The 26,250-nt window shown below is 45.0% G+C and overlaps 1 protein-coding gene across 7 annotated transcripts in view; it reads right to left on the reverse strand.

The window, feature by feature from the left end:
* The window catches only part of Dclk2 (doublecortin like kinase 2), a 130,605-nt gene that overhangs the window by 17,576 nt on the left and 86,779 nt on the right, over nucleotides 1-26,250 (reverse strand). For 3 of the 7 annotated variants that reach the window (XM_036191270.1, XM_036191268.1, XM_036191274.1), the window contains 6 exons: nucleotides 24,113-24,207; nucleotides 12,627-12,699; nucleotides 11,767-11,875; nucleotides 9,798-9,855; nucleotides 2,763-2,882; nucleotides 2,405-2,551 (listed from right to left, as the gene is read on the reverse strand). In XM_036191270.1, the coding sequence (XP_036047163.1) occupies nucleotides 2,405-2,551; nucleotides 2,763-2,882; nucleotides 9,798-9,855; nucleotides 11,767-11,875; nucleotides 12,627-12,699; nucleotides 24,113-24,207 (602 nt within the window). Of the gene's footprint in view, nucleotides 1-2,404; nucleotides 2,552-2,762; nucleotides 2,883-9,797; nucleotides 9,856-11,766; nucleotides 11,876-12,626; nucleotides 12,703-24,112; nucleotides 24,208-26,250 lie in introns of all 7 variants that reach the window. The other 4 variants (XM_036191269.1, XM_036191267.1, XM_036191273.1 and 1 more) reach the window with 2 other exon arrangements.

A 26,250-nucleotide genomic window follows, 5' to 3' on the forward strand; every position in this document is an offset into this window, starting at 1 on the left:
CAGCTGGCAGGCTGCGCTGCGGCTTCCATCGTTAGCTACTTCATGCCTGGGTCCTTTGCTCACCAGATCCGGGCAGCCTCCGGGAGTCATGATCCAGAGCTGACCACCAGCCTCTCTTAGAAGCATCTTATGCCAACCTGCCTGCCATGCTTTGTGCCATGATGCCCACACTATGGAGACACTGCTGCCCCTCACAACAGAGGAGCTCACTCTGTGGGTCTACTGTGCTAGACATTAGACAGCACAGGAAGTTTCAGGTACCAGCTCGCAAGAGCATCTGCGAGAGGGCATGTCTGACTGAAGTCCTGAAGAGCCTGAAGAGATGGGAAGGGAGGCTGCAGAGAAGGCTGTGACCAAGGGAATGTAGGCCAAATGGGCTGTGCCAACTCCTGACTTCACTGCCGCTTAACCTGAGGGGGCAGACTGGTCCGCAGGTGAACAGGCACCCTCTGTACCCCACGGAAGACTGGGGTGCCAGCCAACCACAGAGGACTATCTGCAGCTCCCACTGCCTGGCCACTGCGCAGGGAGGAACAACCACTGTGCAGTCATAGCTGGTCTGCTGCAGAAACTTAAATGTGGAAAGTCAAGTGATGGGAAAGAAACTCTTCCACAAAGCGGGGAGGAAGAGGGTTACTCAGACGTCCAGATGAACAAGATATGAACGAATGACATTACCAAATGGAAAAATGGATACTGTGGGTTAGCAAAAATAAATATTTTTACATTTTAAAAGGACAAAAAGAAAATCCCTGGGGTGATCACCCCATTTTAACCATCATTTGTGCGGTGCCTGAGTTTGACTCTAATGATTTTTAGTCAACATCTGGCTAGCTGAGTAACTGAGAACCACCACCAGGTATTACTCCACACATCCACAGTGTAGCTGCTTAGCACTCTCCAGGACATTAGGGAGAGGAGAATCATGACCTCCAGTCTCCAGGACTTACAGTCTGAAGGAGGAGACAGATGAGAGTGGATACAATCACAACCTTGTGGCTGTGCCTGAAGTCTGTTCAGAGATTCTGGGGCAATGTCAAATGTGTTACTTTGCTCAGTGTCTACAAGATGAAGAGGTTAGCCACACTGGGAAAGCATATTGCCAATACAGACTCAGACAGATGGAAGAAAGGCAGGTGTAACGCTGTTGGAGAAGTCTCAACTGCTGAGGATGGAGAAACCATCTGAAATTAAGATGATGGAGCAGCACACAGATAAGCCTCTCTATTGAAGGGTAACTATGGTAACACTCAGCTATGAAGGTAACAGAGAAGCCAGCTCGCTACCTTGCATCTGGAAGAGTGTGTATGTGCCAAACTCCCCAACCAGCTCCTCCAGCTCCTCACAGACACTGAGATCTCAAGAACACAACTGTCCCCCAACAAATAAGCTCTAGCTATCATTGTTCACCATGAAGGGGAGTTGAACATGGATTAGAAGTGAGTGTCATGATGAGCCAGATGGAGGAGACAGGGTTATAACAGGTCAGGAAGCTGGTAAAACAGAACAGAACCTGTGTACCAAGGTCCCTGAGCCAAGCCACACAGTAGAAAACACATTTCATTCCACAGACTAGAATACATGACACTTTCAAGCAGAAAAAAAAATAGTGTATCTTAGTTTCAGTTTCCATACCCACAAAGCTGAAAGGAACAGACTACAAAACTTCAGTTTGCACATGAACACATCTGTTCTATCCTCTCACCCACATGCCGCTACTTGTCTCCAATGTATTCCTCAACGTTCTGTGCTATACAGTGTTGTCCACCTTTCTTCAGTCATACTGCTGCCGTAAGTTTCGATTCGAGAGGTCCCAGACATCCCTCATAAGAGGCTCAGCAGGTGTGGAACCATTAGCAGGCAGAGCTTTGTGCAAGGTGCTTCCATCATGACACATGCTCAAAGATCCTGGTGTCTCCTTCCTTCCTTTGCTTCCTCAAGGAAGCATAGAGTAGGCAATGACCCTACCTCATCTCATGCACTTCACAGACGCCATCGCCAGCCCCATCAGAGGACTGAAGCAACGGGCCACCTATACTGGACTGGAACCTCCGAACTTTTCTCTTTATCCATTAATCATGTCATGTATTCCATTACCACAATCCGAAGCTGACTAACATGATCAAAGACAAACGAAAATGTATTTTCTAACGTCTGGAAAACAAAATGCACACCAATTCAGGAAACCCTTTAGGATTTTGTGGGCGCATGCAAAACACCTCAGTCAGCTTGACCTTGCTGAGTTTCCTTAAATTTCTCTCCAGTGCTCTGTTCATTACTGTGACATTGGTTTACATGCTAAATGTCATTTTTATGTGTGATGGTTTTCACAGTATTACAATCATTTAAAAAAAAAAACCAGATGCACGAGTTGAAAATGAAATAGCAGAGATTCTACACACACCAGAAGATTCTCGGGCTTGATATCTCTGTGTACAATGCTGAGGCCATGCAGGTATCTGAGGGCGTTGGCTAGGTTGTACACCATGGCACTCCCGTCTCTCTCAGTATACTTGGTTGAAGAAGTAATTGCATCAAAGAGATCTCCACCCTGTAGGACAGAAAAAGATGTACAGAAATGTCAACAGTTCGGTCCTGTGAGATACGAGGGATGTGACATCAGCTTAGAGCAGATGAAGGAAGGGCCACACACCAAACCCATGTGTACCAATAACAAAAGTGGAGAGGGCGTAGGATGCTGTCCTGACTAGTTGCAAGCCAATCTGAGATCGGACGCCAGTGAAACCTGCCCGCCCTCTTACTTTGACCAGCTCCATCACTAGGAAGAGCTCAGTTGCCGTCTCCATCTCCTCAACCAGCATGATGATGTTGGGGTGTCTCACTCGGCGCAGTATTGACACTTCATTCTCAATCAGATGTTCCTGTTAAATAAAGGGTGCAGAGAGACCCCAAAAACCACAGGACCTTAGGCTCTGCCTCCACAGCCTGGAGGACACTAACAGATCACAGTCTGTCTCTTGGCACAGGACAGCCACACCTGCTTACTTAGTCCCCCAGGGATGGGACAGGTCAGTAATGGGTATCTTATTGCCAAGACCCTAAAGAAACTGCCTTCTGAGCATGCCCAGAAAGGTTCAGTGTTACTGTACTGTCATGTATGACTCCACTCTAACCAATGACACTAAAGACAGTATCCACACAGCACCGTGCCTTCTCTGAGTCAGTAAGACAAGAAACACTTTCTAACTTCAGTACCCCATGCAAAAATAATGACTACGCCTATAAGAAAGCTTGGCACACAAGCTCTAAAGTTAAAATGTTTTACTGTTACCAATATAAATTTTAATTTTATGCTAAAATTCATGAAAAATAAGCTTTCTTCTTCTGTGAGTGGGTATGAAGTCATTCACCAGATGGGTGTTCCTTGCACTTCGTATTTCAGAAATCTGGAAGGCACCGTACCACACAGCTCATTTTAACTGTGCTCAACTCTGCCCTGAAAACACTACCTCAGTGTTGCTCATGCTGAATGATGTGGACGAGGGCTGCTCTGCAGTAAAATGTTCACTTACAGAATTAAGAAATTATCCACAGTGGCCCTTCTGTTCTAAGTACGGCTCATGTGGATCCTTACTAACTTCAATGACAAATCCATTCGAATTTAGAAAATGATTTATAAAATCTGCAAGCTTCTCTCTTCAATATTCTAAATGCTGAAATAAGATGATTTTATACAGAAGAGATACCATTTATCATCTAAAGATATGTGCATGTGCACATCTATGTAGGTGTAGGGGTGTGTGTATGTGTTTCTATGTGTGCTCTGCTGAGTTGGCCCTTGACCTTTACTACCATGACTCAGAGCTAAGTCTGGTGTTCTGACATGGCAGCTGACCCCTAGTTTCAGACACCATTTCTGGTTTTTCCATATGTTCTAGTGCATGCATGCATTATGTTTTTAGTCTAATTCAAATTGACAATAGCTGGAGGAATCAATCACAAGAAATGAACAAATTTGGTAATGCGGAGAATACAATCTACTGCAGGTTCCTGCACATGCTGGGTTGAGATTCTTGAGCACTGGATGGACTATGCCTATCCAAGAAATCACAGGATACGCGTCAGCAAAGGACAGCAAATGCCCAATCGGAAAGTCTGCTGGAAAATTACTCCCTAAATCAGGCACACAGGCTGTTGTGTAATGTTCTGACATTTTATCTTTTACTTCAGTCCTTGGAGATAGGGATGGAAGCCTCTAAGTCCACATCTCTTGTACTGGGCACCACTGCTTTCAAAAGGGAACACCTGAGTGCAATTAAAGTTGGAATTTTTCAGAATAAAAAGGACATTGGTGAAAATGAAGATATTATTTTGTTGAAAAGACAGGAATGAACAGTAGCATCACACCTTCACTGGAGGTGAAGAGCCACACCAAGCTTTATATAAGGAGAAAAAAAAAAAAAAAACAACTGTACTTCTTTCAAGAAAGAGGACTGGGAAGGCTTTTGGAGTGGTGTAGGATTCAATGCTTCCAAACCTCCTTAGAAGGTTGGGAAGTCTCAAACCCTAGTGAGCAGTCTGGGGGGGAGCCTCCTCCTGAGCATTAACACAAGGCGCAGCAAGCACACGGGACCGCATCCAGGGAGGCAGCTGTATGGGCAGCCAGAGGCCACACAAGAAGACACAGCAGCCCTTCCCCCCGGCCCCCAACTTATTCCGTATCCTCATGGGAAGCTTTCAGGTGTAAAAGCAGTGATGTGAATTTGTCTCACCCTATAGTAAGCAAAGACAAGAGCAGTTACCACCAGCACAGTAAAACAGGCTCCTTTTAAAACTGAATAGATCAGAACTTCCATCCCTAACCCTGCCATCCCCTCTTGCCCATTTTCTCCAATGTTAAGAGGGTCTATAAACATGTTGAGGGGTGGTTTGAGATGCCAATTTGTAAACGTAAAGCAGTCCATGTCAGTAGTGTCAGGAAGCTCTCTGCACAGAGTTAAAATACACTGTCTACCACGGATTGAGATCCCTTCCCCAGGTTACTACTATTCTCAACAGAAGGACTGAAACAGTCTCGGGGGCCACTGTGGATCCTCTCTCAGCAGTGTGAGAAGGCTGCCCAGCAGTGTCAAGTCCCAACCCTGAGCAAGTACTGGGACATCCTCCACAGAAGCCATGCTAACTTAGTGCCCTGTTCTTGACAACGGTCCCATCTAAGCACAGAAACAATGTTTCTGTTGGGATGTAGAAGCTGCCTCTCTGTTTCTCCATCTCTTTCTATTCCTGTCTAATAAACAGTCACGATTCCAACACTAATGATCATGAAATGTTAGCAAAGCACCAATAGAAAGCAATGCAACTGCTTCTCCCCAGGTCCTGTGCCACCCACAGGAGATTTTACGCTCTGTTCTCCAGAATCTCTTTTTCAAACTCTCTCCGTACAGAATACGAGTACCGTTTGAACCAGGCTGAAGTTACCCATCATCCTGTGAGGAGTGTCTCCTGCCCCACCAAGGCTGAGCCAGGTGACTCTTTCTTGGGCACCCACCACCCCTCCCCCACACTTACAGCAATCATAGCTCTCCTCCTACTCTCTTCTGTTTGTGGGCTGGTCTGGAGCACCTAAACTTAAACATCCTAGAGGTGTCTGCCTCACTTTCCAGCCAATAACCTAATTAGAAATGCACAGTGTGGGGGAACTATGCGCGTGCGCACACACACACACACACACACACACACACACACACACACACATATCACCCATCAGTGGCTTCGCAACTGGCAGTTAAGACTGCTGAGGATAATATACCAAGAAGGAAAGTGTGTTCAAATCACTGTATGTGGTTTCTGGCATAAGTGTTATGTAGTGGAATGACGTAGAAGTCACTCAAAAGCATCAAGCCCTAATCTCCGGACTTTGTAAATATTATCTTATTTGGAAAAAGGGATTCGGAAATGCAAAGACAGCCCTGAATTAACCAGGCTAACCAAAATGAGTCACAACAGCTTTCTAAGAAAGAGGAAGGAGAATCCACACAGATGTAAGAGCAGCAATAAAAGCCCAGAAGAGGACATGTCCGAGGACAGAGAGAGAAATAAGAAGACATGGCTGTAAACCCAAGGCCGTCAGTCACCTGGACGTGCTCAGTGGCCAGAAGCACATTCTCCCCAGAAGCCCCAGGAAAGTGTAGATTTCTGACTTCTGGCCACCAGAACTGTGAGAGGGTAATTTCTGTTGATTTAAACTGTGGCCATTTACTCCAACAGCTCAAAACTAGCATAATATGCTTTCAGATTGATGTCCTGTCTGGGTCATGAATGCAAAACTGTACAAGGTAAGAAGAGGGCAATTCAGGGCTTCTGTACTGTGGCGATTCAGTCAGCAGTCACTTAGAATGAGGGGATCTCAGGACACAACAGAATGAATCCTAACAGGATTCCACAGCCTTCTGTACAACCTCTGCCAGTCAGGTCGGAGGCAGGTTCAAGCAATCTGCTCACAGGAACCCGGTGCACTCTGCACCTCTGGGCCTCTGCTCGGTCTGCTCTGACCACCTGGCGGGTTTTCCTTTCATCACTGTGTGCTGAAAGCATGCTGCAGTTCCAGGACCAGCTCAAATGTTTCTTCCATCTATCGATATGATAGGCATGTGTGTGTGGATCCAGCAGGTGTGTGCATGCCATGGGACTCATGCAGGCCTCAGGAAACAACTGAAAGTATCCTCACCTTCACCTTCTTTGAGAAAAGGTCTCTAGCTGTTTTTCTGCTCTGTATGCTAGGCTAGCTGGCCCAGGAACTTCAGGAGATTCTCTGCTCTCTGCTCCCCTCCCCCTTTAAGAACACTGGAATTACAGATGCATGAGCTGCAGGACCTGCCTTTCCATGGGTTCTGGGCATTGAACTTAGGGCCTCGGACTGCATGGGAAGCACTTTTACCAACTGACCCATCCCCCCATTCTCCTCAAATGCTTCTCACTCCATGGCATCCTCACTAGATACCAGTTCCTCTTCCATAAGCTTTTCCTGAGCTCACATCATACTCAGAAGAACTGGTATTAATTCTGTGGTGAGTTACCTACTCCCAGCATTGTGTTTTACCCATAGACCACACACCAAAGTTCAGGTGAGTGAATAATGTAATCTAATGATGCTCATGTGTATTAGAAGAAGAAACAGAAGACAAGAATGAATATTCCCTAGGTTCCTATCATAAGAAGAAGGAACAAATCGAAACACAGAGGTACATGGCTGCACCCAAACTCAAGTCAGGACTTGGCCTCTGAGGATCTTCGGGAAGCTGGTTAACCCAAATCTCTGCTTCCTCCTCTTCACAGCTGGTACAAGCGTTCTGAGTCACACCTGGGCAAAGTCCCTATATTCCCAGCTGGTGGTTGTTGCCAACGCACTAGTTTTCCATGTAAGACCCACAAAGCAGAGGTGAGCAATGGTCCCCATACTAGTGGCTGCATGATCCCCTAAGATTTTGTAGACAAATTATGTTATTTTTTATCTAAAAATATAATTTCACCGTGGGGAAAAATCAACTTATTTGCAATATCAAGTTTTCAAATTATAATTTTATAGAGTATTGATATGAAATTTGTTGGTCAAATATACAAAATGTAATAATGCAAAGAAGCATAAGATTGTGAACTGTGCAAACAGAACCACATCCGGTAACAGGGAGACACAAATCCAAACATTGGGAGGCCTATCCTCATGTGTCTAGGCAGCCACTGTATCAGATGAAATTCCTGCATGCCATCCTATGAACACAGCTGCTTACATCTTAACCATTATCCTTAATATTCTGGAAGAAAATGTAAACAGTCATATAGAACGTGGCCTATATCATGATACATTGTGCTTAGAAAACCTCACAGACGGAAAGACTAACAGTTACATGTAGAGAAAAGGTTATTACATTTGAAAATTAATAATATTACTAGAAGCATAAGCAAAGGGGGCCAGCAAGAGATGACTCAGTGGGTAAAATGCCTGCTGCCCAACCCAAGACCTGAGTTTGATTCCTGGGACGTGAATAATGGAAGAAGATTGACTTAGGTAAGTTTTCCTTGGCATGTGTATACACACATACACACAACACACACACATACATGTTCACACACACACCTCACAAAACCACACACACACACACACACACACACACACACACACACACACACACACATCACAGCATATACACATTCACACACAGACACAGAAAATGAACACTTCAAATGGTTACAGAATACGCCAAAGCACGTAAGACCAGACGAAAGTCACCAGCAGATAAGGGCTGTCTTGCCACCTTGGCTTTGCTGACAGTTATGAGAGAAAATAATAAATGACAAATCTGCCTCATAGGCAGAAGATTTTTCTAAAACCTCCTTAACACTATTTTAAATTTTCTGTTAAAACCACGTGGTTTCATAAAGACCCACCGAAAATTGGTTTTGTTTGCTTGTTTTCTTAGCAATCCCACAATATAAAGCCAGTCCTATCACATCACCCACAATGGTAAATCCCAAAGTCCCCTGGCATGCTAACAATGTCGACAGTAACACACGTCGGTTCTTTCTACACACACTGGGGCTTTGTGCATGTTTCCACTCCCTCATCCCACCGCCACTGCAGCAGCCTTGTGGCGCACACACAGTCAGTCAACACCTTTAAAGGGAGAAGAAACAGAGACACAGACAACGTAAGCATGTGTCCAGGGTCCCACTGCAAGAAGTTAAGGCAGGGGAGACTCTATACACTCTGGTCCTAGAGTAAACCTTCCAACAGGATCACAATGAAGTTCAAATATGCAATTCTAAAGCTTCTAATAGGCACACTGACAAATATGACCAACAGAAAAATTAACTTGAAAATGTAACTTAATCCAGTCTGTCTAAAATACTCCACCGTGTAGTGACATAGAAAAACATTACTGATGTGCTCGGCATGCGCTTGAGCCCACAGCTTGTTTCAGACCGGTATCACCCCAGTGCCTCAGCATGTGCGGTCAGCAGCTCCACCTGGTGTTGGACTACTGCTCCACAGCCTTTTCTGCTTCATAGACCTGCCACCAGAAAGGAATCACCACAGGCCTGTGGTCTCTGTGTCTGTCCTCTAGCAACACGTCTCAGTGGATCCTGATCACTCCGGTTTGAGAGCAGGACAGACAGAAATGGGTCCATTGTGCTGAAGGATTCACTTCATGGTGTCTCTGCACCAGCCACCGCTCCAAACGTTCTGCCCCAGAATATCTACGCAGCAAACACCCTCAGAACACAGAGGAACAAGGCCAGATCATTTCCTGGCCCAGACAAGGAAACTACTGTTTTCCTCAGCAAATAGCTTGGGTGAATTTTCCAGCGGCTGCCTCCTAAGACTCGAGGTGTTCAAGCTTGGGGCTCCTCAGGTCTGATACAAACCCACGAATATAGAGCATCTGACTGGACCCCTGGGCGTCCCCTGGGAGCTCGAGGAAGCAGGCTGCCTGTCATCTGTGAAGTCTTACTTTCTGCCAACTTCCTGAAGCTAGAAGGCCAACCCTTAGAATGGAGGTAGGGAACTACCATCTAATGGTCCTCAGTCCTAGCCTTTTAAATGTTGCTGGATTTGAGACTAGGAATCTCCCAGGAAAGAGAGTTTCATGTTTTTTATCGTTAAATCCAAGATCATATAAATTTACGGTCTTAGAGGTAAAAGTCACTAGAAAACAGCACGATGAAAATTATTACTTTCGTTTTGGTTTCTGTGAGTCCATCTCCTGCAACGAAGGTCTCAAGTTCCCGCTAGAATACCTCCCGCTCCGTGGCCCCGTGTAGCAGTTGTACATACTGACCTTTCCACAGCATTTGGCTTTGTCTATAATCTTTAAGGCAAACTCTTTTCCAGTAGACCTAGGAATAACCATAGGAAGGCGTCAGCTCTATGAATCAGAATAAACCTTCCTTCCCAGCTCCCTCTACAGCACCCACACTTCTGTCCCTTAGACACAGTGTGAAGAGGGGTCACAGGAGGAAGAACTCCCAAGAAAAGAAAAGAACAAGACAAAGCCAGGCTAACTGAATCTTCTTTTGTGTTAATAACTCATACTGAAGTATTTAAATTCTGTTGCAGCAACACAAGAAAAGAAACACTTTCTTAAGTCTCAAGACAGGTGTCTAAGAAGAATAAATGTATAGAAAAGTAGATCAGATTAACAAGGAAAAATAAACCACCTCCTGTTCTACAGTTGAAAACTGCCAAGTCCTGGCACTTTTAGTACCTATTTTTCCTCCATTCCTTCAACAAGATCTGGTGCTACTTCATTTCCACCCTGTAGGCCCTGCCTGGTACTAAACAAATCACTTATTGGACACAAAAGTCTTAATTCAGCCGGGCAGTTAATTTAATCCCAGCACTCAGGAGGCAGAGCCAGGCGGATCTCTGTGAGTTCAAGGCCAGCCTGGGCTACCAAGTGAGCTCCAGGAAAAGGCGTAAAGCTACACAGGGAAACCCTGTCTCGAAAAACAAAACAAAAATAACAACAAAAAGAGTCTTAATTCAATACTATTTAATTTTTACTCAATATTAGCATAGTTGAATTTAAACAGAAAAAAACCAACTCAAATGAAAACAGTTCGACAGAGACCATCACAGTATTCTCACAAAGTATTCAGAATACATGTGTTCTTTCATCTGCAGGTCTTCTGCCAAAGCGCATTGGTGCACAGAGATGAGGCTCGGCTTGGAAAGGTAATATATAAATTTCTCCCCTCATGTTATAAGCCACATTTCTAACATGTCCTTAGAAGTTACATTTTAGATGCCTCATTGTTTTCTCAGGCAGCAATCTATATGCCAGGGCTCTGTAAAGGTTTCAAGAACAGCAGTTACCTTACATAGCAATAGATAAAGGGCAGTGAACCCTCACTGGAGATGTCTCAGAATGGACAAACTGTAATTATCAGAACATTACGACTAAGAAAATCAGCCGTTCAGAGCAGGTAGGGCAGTGTTCTAAGAACACACAGACTTTCATGTGCATCTGCCAGGACTTTCATATTGCTTTAAGAGGTCGAGACAAGCAGAGGTTGGTTCCTTCTGATCTCACTGTCATGGCTCGTTTATCCAGAGCTATGGGACTAGCTCAGCATTGCTGCAAAGGTCCAAGGAAGTAACACAGTGAGCACTGAGCAGAGCCTGATGTGGTGTTGCAGGTTTTCTTGTTCCAGTGGTTCATTTCTTCCTTACTTTTTTCCAGGCTGGTGGATGAGTTCTGATATGTCCTTTAAACCACATGCGCACAAAACAATTGTATGTACGTAACTGAAATCAACTGCTTGTGGCCACGCCAAAGGGCTAGTCCCAAGGACGGATTCTTTTGGGAAAGGGAAAAGAGACTCTTTCTAGAAAGGCCTTTCATTCATGTGGTAGTTTGAATGTATTCGGCCCCCATAATCTCATAGGGAGTAGCACTAGTAGGAGGTGGGGCCTTGCTGGAGCAAGTGTGTCACTGTGAAGATGGGCTTTGAGGTTTCCTATGCTCAGGATACTGCCCAGTGAGTCAGCTGTCTTCCTATTGCCTCTGAATTAAGATGATGCACTCACAGCTCCAGCACCACATCTGCCTGCATGCTGCCGTACTCTCCACCATGATGATAAAGGACTGAACTTCTGACACTGTCAACGAGCCCCCTCAAGTCAATGTTTGCTTTATAAGGGTTGTCATGGTCATAGTGTCTCTCCGCAGCTACAGAAACCCTGACTGAGACCATTCAGTAGTGGGAGAACTGTATGTGGTGGGGAACAAACCATCAGCCACTCACCTGTCCATACACTCTTTAACTACAGCAAAGTTGCCATCTCCGATGACCTTCCCGATTCTGTATTTCTCCAGAAGGGTCAATGACTCAGAGCACCTGTTCCCATTCACACCTGCAACCAAGGATAAATGCAAAGTCTGGAGGAAAGGTCAGCATTTTGTACTGACTCCTACTTAGTTGGAAAACAATGAAATACAATGCAATTATTTATAGGTCCATAGCCAAACTAAAGAAAATCCCTCAGCATATTTCCTAAACAGAATGCCTGAATCACCAGTTTCCTTTTGACCTTGTTGGTTAGAATCAGGAACCCACAAAAATCAATAAGCCTAACAAATCCTGAAATGTCAGTTAGGGATTCTAACCAGACCTCTTCGAAACTTCTGTCTTGGACAAGAGGAGGATGGGTTCCATCTAGGAGTACCCTGGAGAGTTCTCCTTGGTTCTAGTAAAAAAAGTTCTATCAAAGTAAGACACTGTGTTGAGGCTAATTCCTGGCTCAAAGCCTTCTCAGAGAAAGTGTGCACTGGGCTGTGAGTTAAGATCAGACCACTGATCACAATGTGTCCTGTTGTCTGTGTTCATCTAAGTGAGAGAATGGGAAAAGATCTAGGAATTGTGAGCACAGACAAGACAGGAAGCCCAGGTCGCGGATCTGAAACAGGGATAACGTGGTGTATGGCAGAGAGACTAACACACCCTCAAGTGACCCCACTCTCAACACCTCACTAAAGCTACCCGGACTATCAGGGGACCTATCGCATCCCTGTTGAGGAAGAATGTGGCTCAGGAGGGATCCTGATGGCCACCAAGTTCAGATGGATGACTTCCTTTATAAAAGCAATAATCAGACTGAGAAGCACCTTCAGGACTCAGGCAGCGGTCAAGTTCAGGTCCACCGTTCACATTGGAAGAAGATCTGCCTGGAGCAGAAACCTGCTAAAAGAAGAAAATAACCATTGTGTATTGGGATACATTTACAAATCATTAGCTTCCTAGTCCTTATGTGATAGACAATAGTTATATAATGTCAAATGACTGATATAAGAAATGATACAGAATTTTCTTCTCCTTTTTCCTTTTATACAATGTAACACATTAATAAATTTATTTCACAGATACAGTTGCAATTCAGATTTAACATCATAAAAATTCACAGTGTACTACTTTTTAAAACACATTGTGCTACTTTTGACTTCAATAAAAAAAATAAAGCATGCATTATGACATCATAGCTAGACAAGTACCAAAACCAGTGCAAATGTCTCGGCACCACAGAGAATTCTAAAAGTTCTAGACTAAATGTCCAGCCAGCTCTTAGTCCAATCATTTTACCTCCTAATAACAGAACATAATTGGTGAGCAATCCGATCCTCAGTGCTTCATCTTTTTATTTGTCTTGTCCTATTTCATTTATAGTCTGGCACTAAAACTGAAAGCAGCTCCAGAGCTGGGAGCACGGTACAAGACTGCATCTAAAGCTGGATGTGTAAGAGCCAATTCAGAAGGGGGCTAAGAGGAGGCTTACAAAACAACTAACTAACGGATTCCATTTCCGACAACTACCATCCCGGTCAGATCCCCCTCCAGGTTCACCTGGCCTCTAACACTTTCCATGGCCCCCACTCCACAAGCTACCGTCAGAGAAATTTGAGGGATCCGAGAACCCTGGTGGGTTTTTCTTCCCAACAAAATAGCCCAGGTCTTCAGGCTGCCTCCGGGCTGTCTCCTCTCCTAGCCAGTGTATTGCCCACCACTTTCCTCATGAGTTTCATACTCACATTAGCTCAAACAATTCCCTTTATTTATTAGTTACTTAACCTCCCCAAGTCTACATCTCGGCTCTCAAAAGTCAAAGCAGCAGCACCCAGCTTGAACTTTAGGGACCTGACATTAGCTCACACCTGGAAAACCGCTGAACAAAGTCACTGACTCCGAACATGAATTCAAGCTCCGTTAGCACTTTCCCCCAAATGCCTAACACAGAGCTAAAATGACTGTCTAGTAAACAAGTTTTTAATGATTTGTTAAATCATTCATTCCAAGCTGATTCCTCCTCCAATACAATTCTTCCTAGACTGAAAATTGCCGAAGAAATAAAAGATCCTACTTGAACTAGTATCGGCCTGGTTCTATTTGTCTGTGGCAAGGCTCTTGCTGTATAGCCCATGCTCATCTTGAACTTATGAGCCCCCTGTGTAAGCCTCCTAAGTGCTGGGATTACAAACATGCCCTGCCAGTTAGTGGAATAAACAATGGAAAGAATGAAATTCTTCTGCAAAGTTAAATCTCAAAGATAAATAACAAGAGCCCTGCTGATGATTCCCAGCACTCTGAACAAACAGACCGGGGGCTGGGTCATCAAATTCTAACAAGTAACAGGGACAGGGACCTGTGCACCACACATCTAAATATCATTGCCCAGAGTGAGGCGGTCTACACCTGGCTGGGTCAGGCATGGACACCCTCATCTGTCTCCAGTGCTCAGAACTCAGGACACATGTCCCTACACTGCTTTGGGGATATTGGAACTAGCCTTGGTCCTCTCTATTCAGCTTTCCTCCAAGCAGGTAGCACTCTCCTGTGTTCCTTTCTTGTCTGAAGTCCTGACTGACTCCAGAACTCCCCAAGAAGCTCAACATTTACCTCCAGGCTCACTTATGAGCACTGCAGTGTTTACCCACTGAGTTCCTGTGGACCTTTGTAACTTCCCCACTGTTTATTTTGAGTAAAGCCCCTCTCCTTTCCTATCCCAGTTCCTTGTGCAGCCGAATAATTATAAACCTGCTTTGTACTGTGATTCCAGGGTGACGAGAAGCATGGGAAGAACACAGGAAATAGAACAGGTGGTGGGAGCCAGCTCTCTGACAAACATGGGAAAGCAGTGAGTGTGAAGGCAGAGGCACCCTGTGGAGGGAGAGGACATGCGGCCAGCGCCATCGAGGTTCATGTGCCTCCAACAGAAATGTCGGTGAATCACTATTGTTAAATAGAAGGTAGACTAGTCACTGGGGCCTGGAGACATGCCAACAGAGTGGTGAAAACACAGGAAGCCACAATGACGATACAAATTCTATTTCTTTTGCAAATATTTTCCGCATTTCCCTGTCCCTACTAAGAGAACTACCCACTTACCTATGGCATCTGAGATATGTAGCTGGTTAATGGTGATAAACAGAACTCACCGGGTATGTAAGTAAGACAGAAGACAGTGGCTAGCTTGATAGCTTTGTGCAATCTGCTCACTTGAACCCTTCCATTCCTTAACACACCCCATAGACTATGTCATCAGCCCAAATCAGCTAGAACTCCATCACATCTGTAAGTGAGCCCTTCGGGCTTATTGCTTTTGAACAAGACTGGAGGAATCATAAGGCCCCCTGTTAAAAATGTCTCCATGCTTTTACTGCGAACCTCATAATCTCTAGGATCCAGGGTGTCGTGGCTGGTCACTGCAGCAACCCCTAACTCCATCCAGTTACCTACAATGTTCTAACATGAAGGCCTTCCAGTGTCCTGCGTTCATGAGCAAGGGGGCACTGAATGGGAACACATTCAAATAAAGTTCCACAGTTGCTCTAACTTGTACTCACTGGTTTGCATGGTGACCCTCTCATCTACCCTAATGGGTTGCGGCCCAGAAGGCTGAACTATCCCCAAACAAACTGAGTAACCGCCATGTACAAACAGCATCTGGTATTCAATGCCATGATTTATTTTGCTAGGGCACCAAAGTCTTCAAAACTACTTAATCTGCCTCTTTGTTTCTGTTTCTGTCTAACAAAATCAATTATGTTCAAAGATGAAGTCACCACACAGTGTTTGCTGGGGAAATGAAAAGAGCCTCAGAGTGAAAATTATTAACTTAGTTTTAAACACAGCAGAAAAGCAAAAGCTCCAGGGGCAAGGGGAGATGGCTGAGGTCAGCAGCTACTGTGGGTTTACATTTCACAGCTTTGAAAAGAAGGCTCCAAGTTCAGGAGGTCAGAGAGTTACATTTTAGCTCTGCCAATCAGGCTAGACACAGCCAGCGTTTCATCACACCTCACAAATCTGGGAACCTTTCACCACCAGCAGACCCAAGAGACATCATCAGATAAAACCTCAGCACATCAGACAGTTTATAATCTCAAGATGTTGGGAATGTTCCACATGTACTTTGTTCCTCCTCCTTTCCACCAACAAGAATGCTCACAGCGGAGAGCTGACAGGCATACACCTCTGCAACAAAAACGCAGGCATTTCAAAACTGTGTGCCTGACTCTGAAGCCCTAGGTCTTGCCTTAAAAGTCTTCAGTTTCGACAGATGATGAACTAAAGTTCAGGGAAATGTTTTCTTCATCTGCCTGGCAGTCGATGACATATTTAGTACTCTTTATTGCCTATCTGCACCCCTGCCCCAAATGCCGTGATTTAAGGACAGTATGTAATCCTGCAGAAGCTGCCAGCTATATCCAAGGGACTCTGAGGTGCCCTGCCAAAGAAGAGAGATCACAGGCTGAGGTCAAGGACAAAGCCAGGAAGGTGGGAGTTAAGAGAAATAAAACAATGTCAGCAGTGGAGTCCAAGACTTGAAGAGAAAAGATTGGCAGGAAACAGGATGGTTCCGACTGTGGATGAAAACGTCAGGAAAGAGGACAGAGCTGTAAAACTGATGAGCAGAAAGACTGTGGTGACCTTCAAGCGGGAAGATGGACAGGAAGTCCAGGGAGATCAGAGTGGAAAAGCAAAGTTCTGGGTGCCTAGGAGATGAAAATGGGATTGCTGCTGGAGTAGCCAGACCCAAAGAGGACCAAGGAGCCTCCTCCCAGGCTGAACTGGCTGACTTGTGTCCCTCCTAAGACACTGTGGGAAAAGAAGGTCTGGCTTCCAAAGCTGGGTCACAGAGACAAGAGCTGAATGGCATCTTTCTCCTGTCACTTTGTTCCAGGAAAAGCCAGCAGCCACCTTTTGAGGACATAAAGCCAGTCCACAGGAAAGTCCCATTAGGGAGGAACCAGGGCTTTCTGGACCTCCAACAGGTATGGATCCGAGTCCAGAGGTCAGTTTCTCTTGCCTCTACACAATGAATTATACAGAGACGTATAGTCAGTTACAAGAGAGAAGACAGTTTATTAAGAGGGAGACACAGAAGAGCCTGGAGGTGTGCCATATCTTCTCTGTGGCCTGCCACTCAGAGGGCAAGAGAGAAAAGGGGCTGAGGCGAGGTCTGAGGTGACCTTTTGTGGGTCATTAGCATCGTGAGCCTGCTCTCTAGGCTTGCAGGAAGTTCAGGAGACTAAAGTTGCCAGTCTTCTCCCAGCTGCCTTTTGCCTTTCCTGTGTTGGTCTATGGAACATCCTCCTCCAGCTTCCTATTCTCCTGCCTCCAGCCCACTTGTCAGCAAAGGAAGAAGTCACCTGATAAGTGGATACCCTACTCCCATCAAGCCTCAGGTGACTCTAACCCTGATGTGTACCCTGCCAGCTAGTCATAAGCGAGCCAGCCCAGAACCACCCAATTAACCTGCTCCTGAAATCCACCTCCCAAGAAGCTGTGAGGAAATCGGTGTTTACTGTTGTTAAGGGTTGGGATCCGTGCAAAGGACATGGAAGCAAAGAAGGGGCGATTTGGGAGGGAAGGTCAGTAACAGACAGGAGGAAGCAGTGAAATGTGAGACTCCCTGCCCTTCTTGAACCTTCCTCCCCTCAGCTACAGACCTTAGACGCTGTTTCTAATAAACCCTCTGGAGCTGAACTCCAGCCCAGAGAGCATGGCCTGTGAATCTGTATTATCAACAAGATTATCCCTCAGGTGATGTGACCTGCAGCTTCCTGGGCTCCAAGAATGTTACTTAGGATTCATAAGAGCTAGGAGGTCTTGGTCAGATGTAGACAAATTTCTAAACAGTCTTATTAAATAAGAAACACAGGGCCAAATACAGGGGTAATAGCCAAAGAGATCAGAGAAGTAGCGAAGAGGTAGGACTAGCCTTAGCTTACCACCACACCATAGCTTCCCCAGAGAGAGCTTCTTCCTGTCTAACCTGTGCTTTTATTGCCTTGCTGTTCTGCCTTCTCAATGGCTCTTGGCCCAGCTACCTCACTTCCTCGTCACTGCCTGTCTATACAGAGCTCCAGGTCTCTATGGTTGGTACTGGGATTAAAGGCGTGTGTCACCACACTTGGCTGTGTCCTTGTCCACACAGAGACTCTGCCTGCCAAGTAATCGGATTAAGGGTATGTGCTACCACCACCTGACTTCCGTTTATGGCTCGCTATGACCTCTGATCTCCAGGCAAACTTTATTAATACCCAAATAAAATATCACATTTCCACACAAATAAAATATCACCAGAGTCAGAATATTTTCAAGTACATAAAACACAAGAATATAAGAGAAAAACTCAGGCTGACTTCTCTCGTGTTTACCTTTCTCCTTACCCACTATTGTACACTCAGGTGTTCCTTGTGGAATTTCCTTTCATGTTATCTGAACCTAGGGACCCACAGTCATAGTAAGAATATCGAAGCTGTCCTAAGTGCGCTTAGTCTCTGGGTTTAGTCCAGGGCTTCGAGGCATCCCGTGAACCCTCTTTTTTGTAGAAAAGGGCAACATGGCTTGCCCAAGGTCACACAGCCCATGAGGGGCCACACCAACACCAAACCCAGCCACTCTGACTGGAGTCCCTGCTTCTAACCACAACACCGCATGTCTGCCTCTAAACAAGAGAGAGAGCTGAATCAAGTGGCGTGTGGTCACTGTGGCTGAGGCTGTCCATGGGACTGCACACTAGGTTCTCCAATTCCACCTCACCCCTCTGACCCAAAGACTTTGTCTCAGTTGCCAAGGCTTAACTGGGATTGGCTGGAACATGGGCAGAATTCTTTAACTACTAAAAGGAATAGAACACCAGGAGGCCAAGTGCCATTGTGAACCTCATGAACTGGCCTCATGGCAAAGTCCTCTTGGTGCCAATGCTGTGGGAGGCAGCCAGAAGCCTGCTGGGAAGGAGGCTCCTGTCTGAACTGTGGAAGGGTTAAAGTTAACCCGTAAGCCTCACAGGTAACTTCTGGAATGCTGGGGGCTGTTGTTTATCTAAGACAATAAGCCACGTGTTCTGGTGGCTATAAACAAGGTTGGTTGCCCCAACTGCACAGGATGTGCATAGGAGGTACACAGGCAGGAAGTACGCTTGCCCCCAGTTGGACGAAGGCGGGAAGCACTGCAGCCTTGTGGGTTTTGCCTTTCTGAGCACCTAGCTAACCTAATTCCGCACCAGTATGGGAATCTGGGGATCTCCAGTATGGACCTGGGCAGTGTCCCCATCTTCCCCATCAGTACTGAATAAAGCCTGCTTTGATTGGACAGTTGTAGATTTGGTCTCTCTCCTCGGAATTTTCAGGTTTAATACCTGCCTCTTCCTTAGGTAACTATCACTCGAAGTGACCATGCTTTTCAGAAAAGCCACTTTCCCCAATTCCAAACAAAGGGAAGCCAAGTTTTAGTATCTAGGGCTCCATTTTGGAGTAGCAGCCCAATAGGGATCTGTTGGTTAGACTACCCGTTAACAATTCTGTTTATAAATTTTGCTCTAACCTCATTGTTTCTAATCAATCTGTTTAAGACTAGCCTTGATTTTTTTTTCACTGTGACCTCAGGTGAAGCACAGGCTCTGCTTCCAAATCCCATATTCCCCATGTGTGGCTTCTACCACAGGTCCATGTACACCATTATCTCATACTGAGACACTGCGGTTTTAATATAAAATGTACTTCATAGGCTCAGGTGTTTGTTTTCATTTCGGTTTTTTTTTTTTTTTTTTTTAAATGGTGGGTTGTTTTGAGTCAGTGTCTCATGTAGCCCAGACTGGCCTTGAACTTGATACACAGTTAAGGATGACCGTGAACTTCTGATCCTCCTGCCCCACCTACTGAATGCCAGAATTACAGGCATGGAGTGCCACATCCAGTAGTATACTCAGGAAGTTGCGCTTGCTAGGCAAGCTCTTACCAGCGTCAGGGTCATGTGCTTATTACACCCTTGGTCCAGGGCTAATAGTGCTATTGTGGGTGGTTGTGGAACCTTTAGGACTTGAGATCTAACCAACACAAACTGGAGGAAGTAGGTCACTGAGGGACAAGTCCTTGGAAGGGGCATTTTCCCTGACTCCTTTTTTTCCCCCCTTCCTGACCACAGGAAGTTCACAGGTATGAATTATTTCATTTTACCAAACCCTCTCCATCCCAATGCACCGACACCTCTGAAACCTGTAAATGGGATCTCTCAGATTATTTGGTGCCACACTGTCTACTTCTAGCCTGTCAACCTCAGCAAACTCAGCCCCATGGGTATTTATCAAGGAAAACCAGTAACTGAGCTATGTGTCTGTTACCACCTTACAAAAGCTCTGTGGGGTCAGGAGGATGTCAGGTGTTGACCTTCAGTTCCCAGCAGACACATGTTCCCGGGCACTTGACCATGGTCTCCTGAGGAAGTCCCAGAGGATCCTTCTTGTCCTCCTAGTTCCTTTACCCTGCCTCTTCCCTCCCAGGGACTCCTCAGTCTTTCCCCGTCTCCTTCCCTTGTGCCTCTTGAATTTAATCTTACCTTCTTTCCTGCAGGGAATTTATCAGAACTCAAGCACTGCACACAACTGATCCACTGCTACCCTCCTAAGACACTGCAGTCACAGCCTAGGATGAACGCATGGTCCAGGGACAGTCAAGCCACTGCGGTCAGACAAAGACCATGGAACCCGAGCCAGTCAGTTCCCAGGACCCAAGCCTATAACATGAGGACTAAGCTGGCAGGCCAGAGTCTAGACTGTTAACTGCTCTCAGGGGTTCTCTCCTAAGACCCAAATTTTATTCTAACTTCTATGGGTTCTCTGTTTAAAGAGGCCAGACCTTGGATGTCCTTCCCCATGCCTATAATACTGCAAAGTTCCTTTAGGGGAGATCCCTACCCTGGCCTGTCTGTCATCACAGCAATCCCTTCAAGTCTGTTTAGCTGGAAATCCTGCCCTTGATGCTCCTCTTAGGAGCCTGCATCCCCTGCCCACACCCCGTTCCTTGATTAGAAATATCCCCGTGTGTCTTGTTGGAACTGGGGCTGAAGCCAAGCTCTCCATCACACCAAACCCCACTGAAATGGTCCACTTTGCCTTTTGGTACTCTCCCAGGCTGTTAGATCATCTTCAGTAAGAGGCCAGACTAATTCCTTTTTCCCTTTAAGACTACCTAGACAAGACCCCCAAATTCCAGCTGGTTGCTGTAGTCTAGATGGTATGCCTACCATAAAGGTACATGTACAGGGGGCTTGCTCCTCAAGAAGGCATTATGGGTGGTGGTGGTGGGGAGCCTTTAGAAGGTGGGGTCCAGTACAAGGTATTTAGGTCACTGGGGTAATACCCCTGGGGGGCTGAGGGGCTGTAGGACTGGATCCTTGTCTTTTCTTTACCCCCTGGTCATGAAGCAGGCATGATGTACTAGGCCACCACAGACCCACAGGAGCTGAGCGACCATAAACCCAAACCTCAAGAATAGTGGGTTCAAATGAACCTTTCCTCTCTCACTGGTCATCGTCAGGGTCTTGTTACAATCACGGGAGGCCGACTAGCACAAAACACTTCCCATCATCCTGACACTTGTCAGTTTGGGGTCTGAAGAATTGGAATTCAGTGGCCACCGCTCATCATCTTAGACTCCGCACACCCTTCAGAAAGTATTCACAATTTGAAGATTATCTTGCTTCCTCTACATGGTCTTTTATGACTGCAATGTGAAGGTACCAGCTACACTCTGGAGAGATGCTAACAAAACCAGGCATGGCTTTGTATCTGAGACACTCGGCTGACTACTAGTTTCATTCCATCTTTTTGTTGTTGTTGTTTTTTGTTTGTTTGTTTGTTTGTTTTGGTTTTTGGAGACAGGGTTTCTCTGTGTAGCTTTGCGCCTTTCCTGGAACTCACTTGGTAGCCCAGGCTGGCCTCGAACTCACAGAGATCCGCCTGGCTCTGCCTCCCGAGTGCTGGGATTATAGGCATGTGCTACTACCGCCTGGCAAGTTTTTTTTTTCTTTTTGACAAACTGAACTAAGAATTCAAATATAGTATAAACTGGTTTTAGCCAATTTAATACTTCAGAAAAATACCTTAAAAATTTTAATATATTTATTTAAAGATTTATTAGTTTATTTTTTAATGTGCAGGAATGTTTCCTGTGTGTATGCCTACTGTCAAGAGAACACAGAAGAGGGTATTATATTTCCTGGAACTGGAGTTACAAACAGTTTTGAGCTGCCAGGCTCTGGGAATCAAATCTGGGTCCCCTATAAGAGCAGCCAATGCTCTGAACTGCTGAGCCATCTCTCAAGCTCCTAAAATAGTTTTAATTGCATCTATTTAGTGTGTGCTTCTGTGTGTGTATGCACATGCATGTGTTTGCATGCAGAAGTCAGAAGACAACATGTAAGAGTCAATTATCTTCTGCTATGGGGGTCTAGTGATCACACTCAGGTCATGTGGCTGTCAGCCTTCACTTACTAAACTACCTGGGTTTGTTTGTTTTTATCTTCCTTCCTTCCTTCCTTCCTTCCTTCCTTCCTTCCTTCCTTCCTTCCTTCCTTCCTTTTCTCTTTTTTTCTTCCTTTCCTTCTTTCTAAAGATAGTGTCTCATTCTGTAGCTCCAGATTGCCTATAACTCACCATGCAAACCAGACTAGCCTTGAACTTGTAGCAATCCTCCTGCCTCTGCCTCCAGCATGTTGAGATTACAAGCTGGAGCCACCAACCTGGCTGGTTCTAAGAAGTGCGTCCTGTAATGAGCAGCAGGTACAAGCTATACATTACCCCTACGTTCACTATCAGTCTCTTCCCACCTTCACTGGGGTCCGTAACCAAGCAAGCACAAACCAAGGCAATCTTCATTACACCGTTTCTGTTCTCACGTCCTTCTCAGGGTAGGGCAAGCTGAGCTTACACTCAGGTGGATAGTGCTACCCACTTTGGGAAGCTGAGACCCAAGACCTCCTGCATCTCTTCAAGGTATCAAGATTCTAGACTCGGTAGGTTTTTATTCCCTATTCACACAGCAGTGGTAAGAAACGCTTGTCATTCATTATAATAATCAAAAAGATTCTTCAACATTCCTAAAGAAAACTTTGTGTTTGAGGGGTTTAAGCAACCATTTTCAGAGACTGTATTCTTTTTTGTTTGTTTGTTTGTTTGTTTTTTGGAGACAGGGGTTTCTCTGTGTAATTTTGGTGCCTGTCCTGGATCTCGATCTGTAGACCAGGCTGGCCTCGAAATCACAAAGATCCGCCTTGCTCTGCCTCCCAATTAAAGGCATGCACCACTGCTGCCCAGCCAGAGACTGTATTCTTAATACTGGTATATCTGATACAACTTAACACTAAGGAACACATACATACATACATGGCATGATATAAACTTTAGTATTTTCAAAGCATTTTACCATATAAATAATCTGATTGTGTCAATAAAAGAAACATTCGATGTTTAACACCAATTATTTTTGCTGTGTTTTTTTTTGTTTGTTTGTTTTTGTTTTTGTTTTGATTTTTGTTTTTTTCCTTTTGGTTTTTCGAGACAGGGTTTCTCTGTGTAGCTTTGCACCTTTCCTGGAACTCACTTTGTAGATCAGGCTGGCCTCAAACTCACCGAGATCCGCCTGCCTCTGCCTCCTGAGTGCTGGGATTAAAGGCATGCACCACCACCCCCCGGCTTATTTTTGCTGTTTTACCAGACATATTTTATAAATTTTAAAGTACTGGGATTTATTAAATCAAATGAAACATCAAAATTTTGCAAATTTCAGCTTTGTGCATTCATAATCTCCCTATTAGGTGGGTGGTATTAAGCCAACCACTAATTTTGCTGCTATTCTCTTTATTTTTTTAACATCATAGTTAATGTCTATTCATGTCTAAATTCCTCACCAAAATGTGCATGTTTTTCTTGTGCTATCTTCCTGCAGGTGTAAATGGCATGTTGATAGTTCTCCCAAGTTGCAGACTTCAATAAAGTCAAATTACCTTAGCCATATTAAAATCATGATTCCAAAGGGCCTTTTAAAATGAATTATGGTGTTTTCCAATGCTTTGCCACTTGCAAATCATCTACACTAGTCAGAATAATAATTTACTGGACTTTCACCACATTTTGCTTAACCCATCACAACTGTGCAGCCTCACAGGACGTGAACGTGTCCATGCAAGAGGCGTTAGGGAGGCCAGGTAATGTGATGACAGGATCCAGCTCAGGCTTTTCAAGCTCACAAACAAACCTAACTGTGAAACCACACAAACAACAGACTCACAGAATCGTGCCAGCTCTCTTCTCTCATACCTTCAATCCTCTGAAACTTCCCGGGCTGGTTGGAGAGGAACTAGAGGACTTCGTGGACTTAGGAGTGGAGAGCTGGCTGCTGGGAGTTCCGTTCACTGGACCAGGAAACAACGAAGGAGACAGTCATCAAAACTCCAAACAACCCGACTGTGGAAACACTAAGCACATGCACAAAATGGCTCCCATGAAGCTTTGCTTCATTTAAAGCCCAAAGCAGGTGACGGAATCAGCAAGAAGCAAAAGCAATGTGTCTTCCGGCATTACAGACAAAGTCAGACAAGGAGTGAAATTAGAATTATCTGCAATAACTGTGTCCCAACAATGGTATAAACAAATATAGAAGACATTCATGGAAGTACAGGTGTGAGCGAGAGACCCTGTCCACACAATCTGCCTTCTAGAAAACACAGACAAATGGCCAGCCACTGTATTTGTGATGGTCTGTGATGAAGGCCATTACAAACCGCCACTATCCAACTTCATCTTGGTATATACTAATGTGAGTCACTGAGAAATGCGTATGGCTGTATGGCTCTTTCAAATCAATTAGACTGTAATCCAAATACGTGTGTGTGTGTGTGTGTGTGTGTGTGTGTGTGTGTGTGTGTGTATCTACCTGCTTTCCTCCCATTCTCCTCTTGGTGCTCAGAATTGAGCTAAGCTTTTCATGCATGCTGAACACATACTCTACCACTGAACTACAACCCTAACCTTTAAGTATATCCTTAATGGAAAGTGAAAGCAACTATTTCTTATACTCTTGTTTGATTGAAGGCCATTAAAAGATAAACTATTCAAGTACTTTTTAATATAGGCTAGTTATTTCTAATCCTCCCATTTTCTTCAGTTGAACGTCCTCATTCTTGAGCAAATGCTGGTAGTTTTCTATATACCACCTTCGCCTTCTGCACCTCCACAGCTTTGGTAGAAAGCTTGGAGTCTGCTGAGCAGAGGATGGCTAATCCTGTTTGGGGGGGGTCAATCACAGATTCTAGCCTGCAGAGTGCTGCTGGACAACCATCTCAGCGCCCTTCACGCGCATCCCCAATCCCATCGTCTAGATCTGTTTCCGCAGTGATCTCATGAAGCTCGTGGGTTAATATCTGGGATTAGTTGTTTGTTCTCCTCTTAAAAGTACTTGTAATCCCTCTTACTTCAAAAGTAATCCTCAAGAGCTTTCGCCCAAAGCAGATGAAAGCTGCCATTCATCTTTATGAAAAGCAGAATGAAGCCCCCCCCCCACTTTGTTTTTAAACATAGGAGGCAGACAGTATTATTTTCAAACACCTGAATTAAGTGTAGAAAGTCAAATGTGAAGGCAGACATCCCACACAGGCGACTCAAAAGGGAGTGCCAGTTCCTGAGTGGAGGCAGAGACTGCAGACCGAGGAGCATACACGGTCAGCCAAGTCGTCTGTGCACAGGGATGGCTGTGTTTATGAAGCCAATTTTGTCTATTTTATTGTGGTTTTATAATCGGTAGATAGGGTCTTTTTCAATATTTTTAATTTTCCTAATTTTAAATCACTTGGTTACCTAGTGGTGTGTGTGTGTGTGTGTGTGTGTGTGTGTGTGTGTGTGTGTGTGTGTGTTGACTGTATGGCCATAAGTGTGTGCAACAGAGGCCAGAAGAGGGTATCAGACATCCTCATCCATCACTCTCCAGGCAGACAGTGGTGGGCTCTCTCCCTGGACCCATGGTTTGAGTCTTCTTTGCTATGTGGGAAGCCAGCAAGCTCCAGTGCCCGGACCGTGCCTCCACCTCACATCAGAACTGGGGTTACAGGCATCACAGGACACCTAGCTGTGATATTAGTGCTAGGATCTCATGGCTGGTCCTCAACCTCAGAGCCAGTGCTCTTAACCACTCAGCCGCCTCTCCAGCCCCTAGAGCAGTGTTTATAAGACTCAAATAACAGATTGACTAAATGGATTTCTACTTTACTATCTATTCATTTCAACATACTATTTAGCTATTTACACAGAGTTTTGTTGGAAGATTAACTAGACTCGGAAACATCTCTCAAAGCAGCTCTTTCTAGCCTAAGATTGACATGAACAATATTATGTTTATAAAGTTACTAACTGTCTGAAATTCCAGCTAATCCCTCAAGTCTTGGCTGTTGTTTTTCCCGCTG

This window comes from Onychomys torridus, chromosome 6, assembly GCF_903995425.1.
Source record: "Onychomys torridus chromosome 6, mOncTor1.1, whole genome shotgun sequence".
Lineage (NCBI taxonomy): Eukaryota > Metazoa > Chordata > Mammalia > Rodentia > Cricetidae > Onychomys > Onychomys torridus.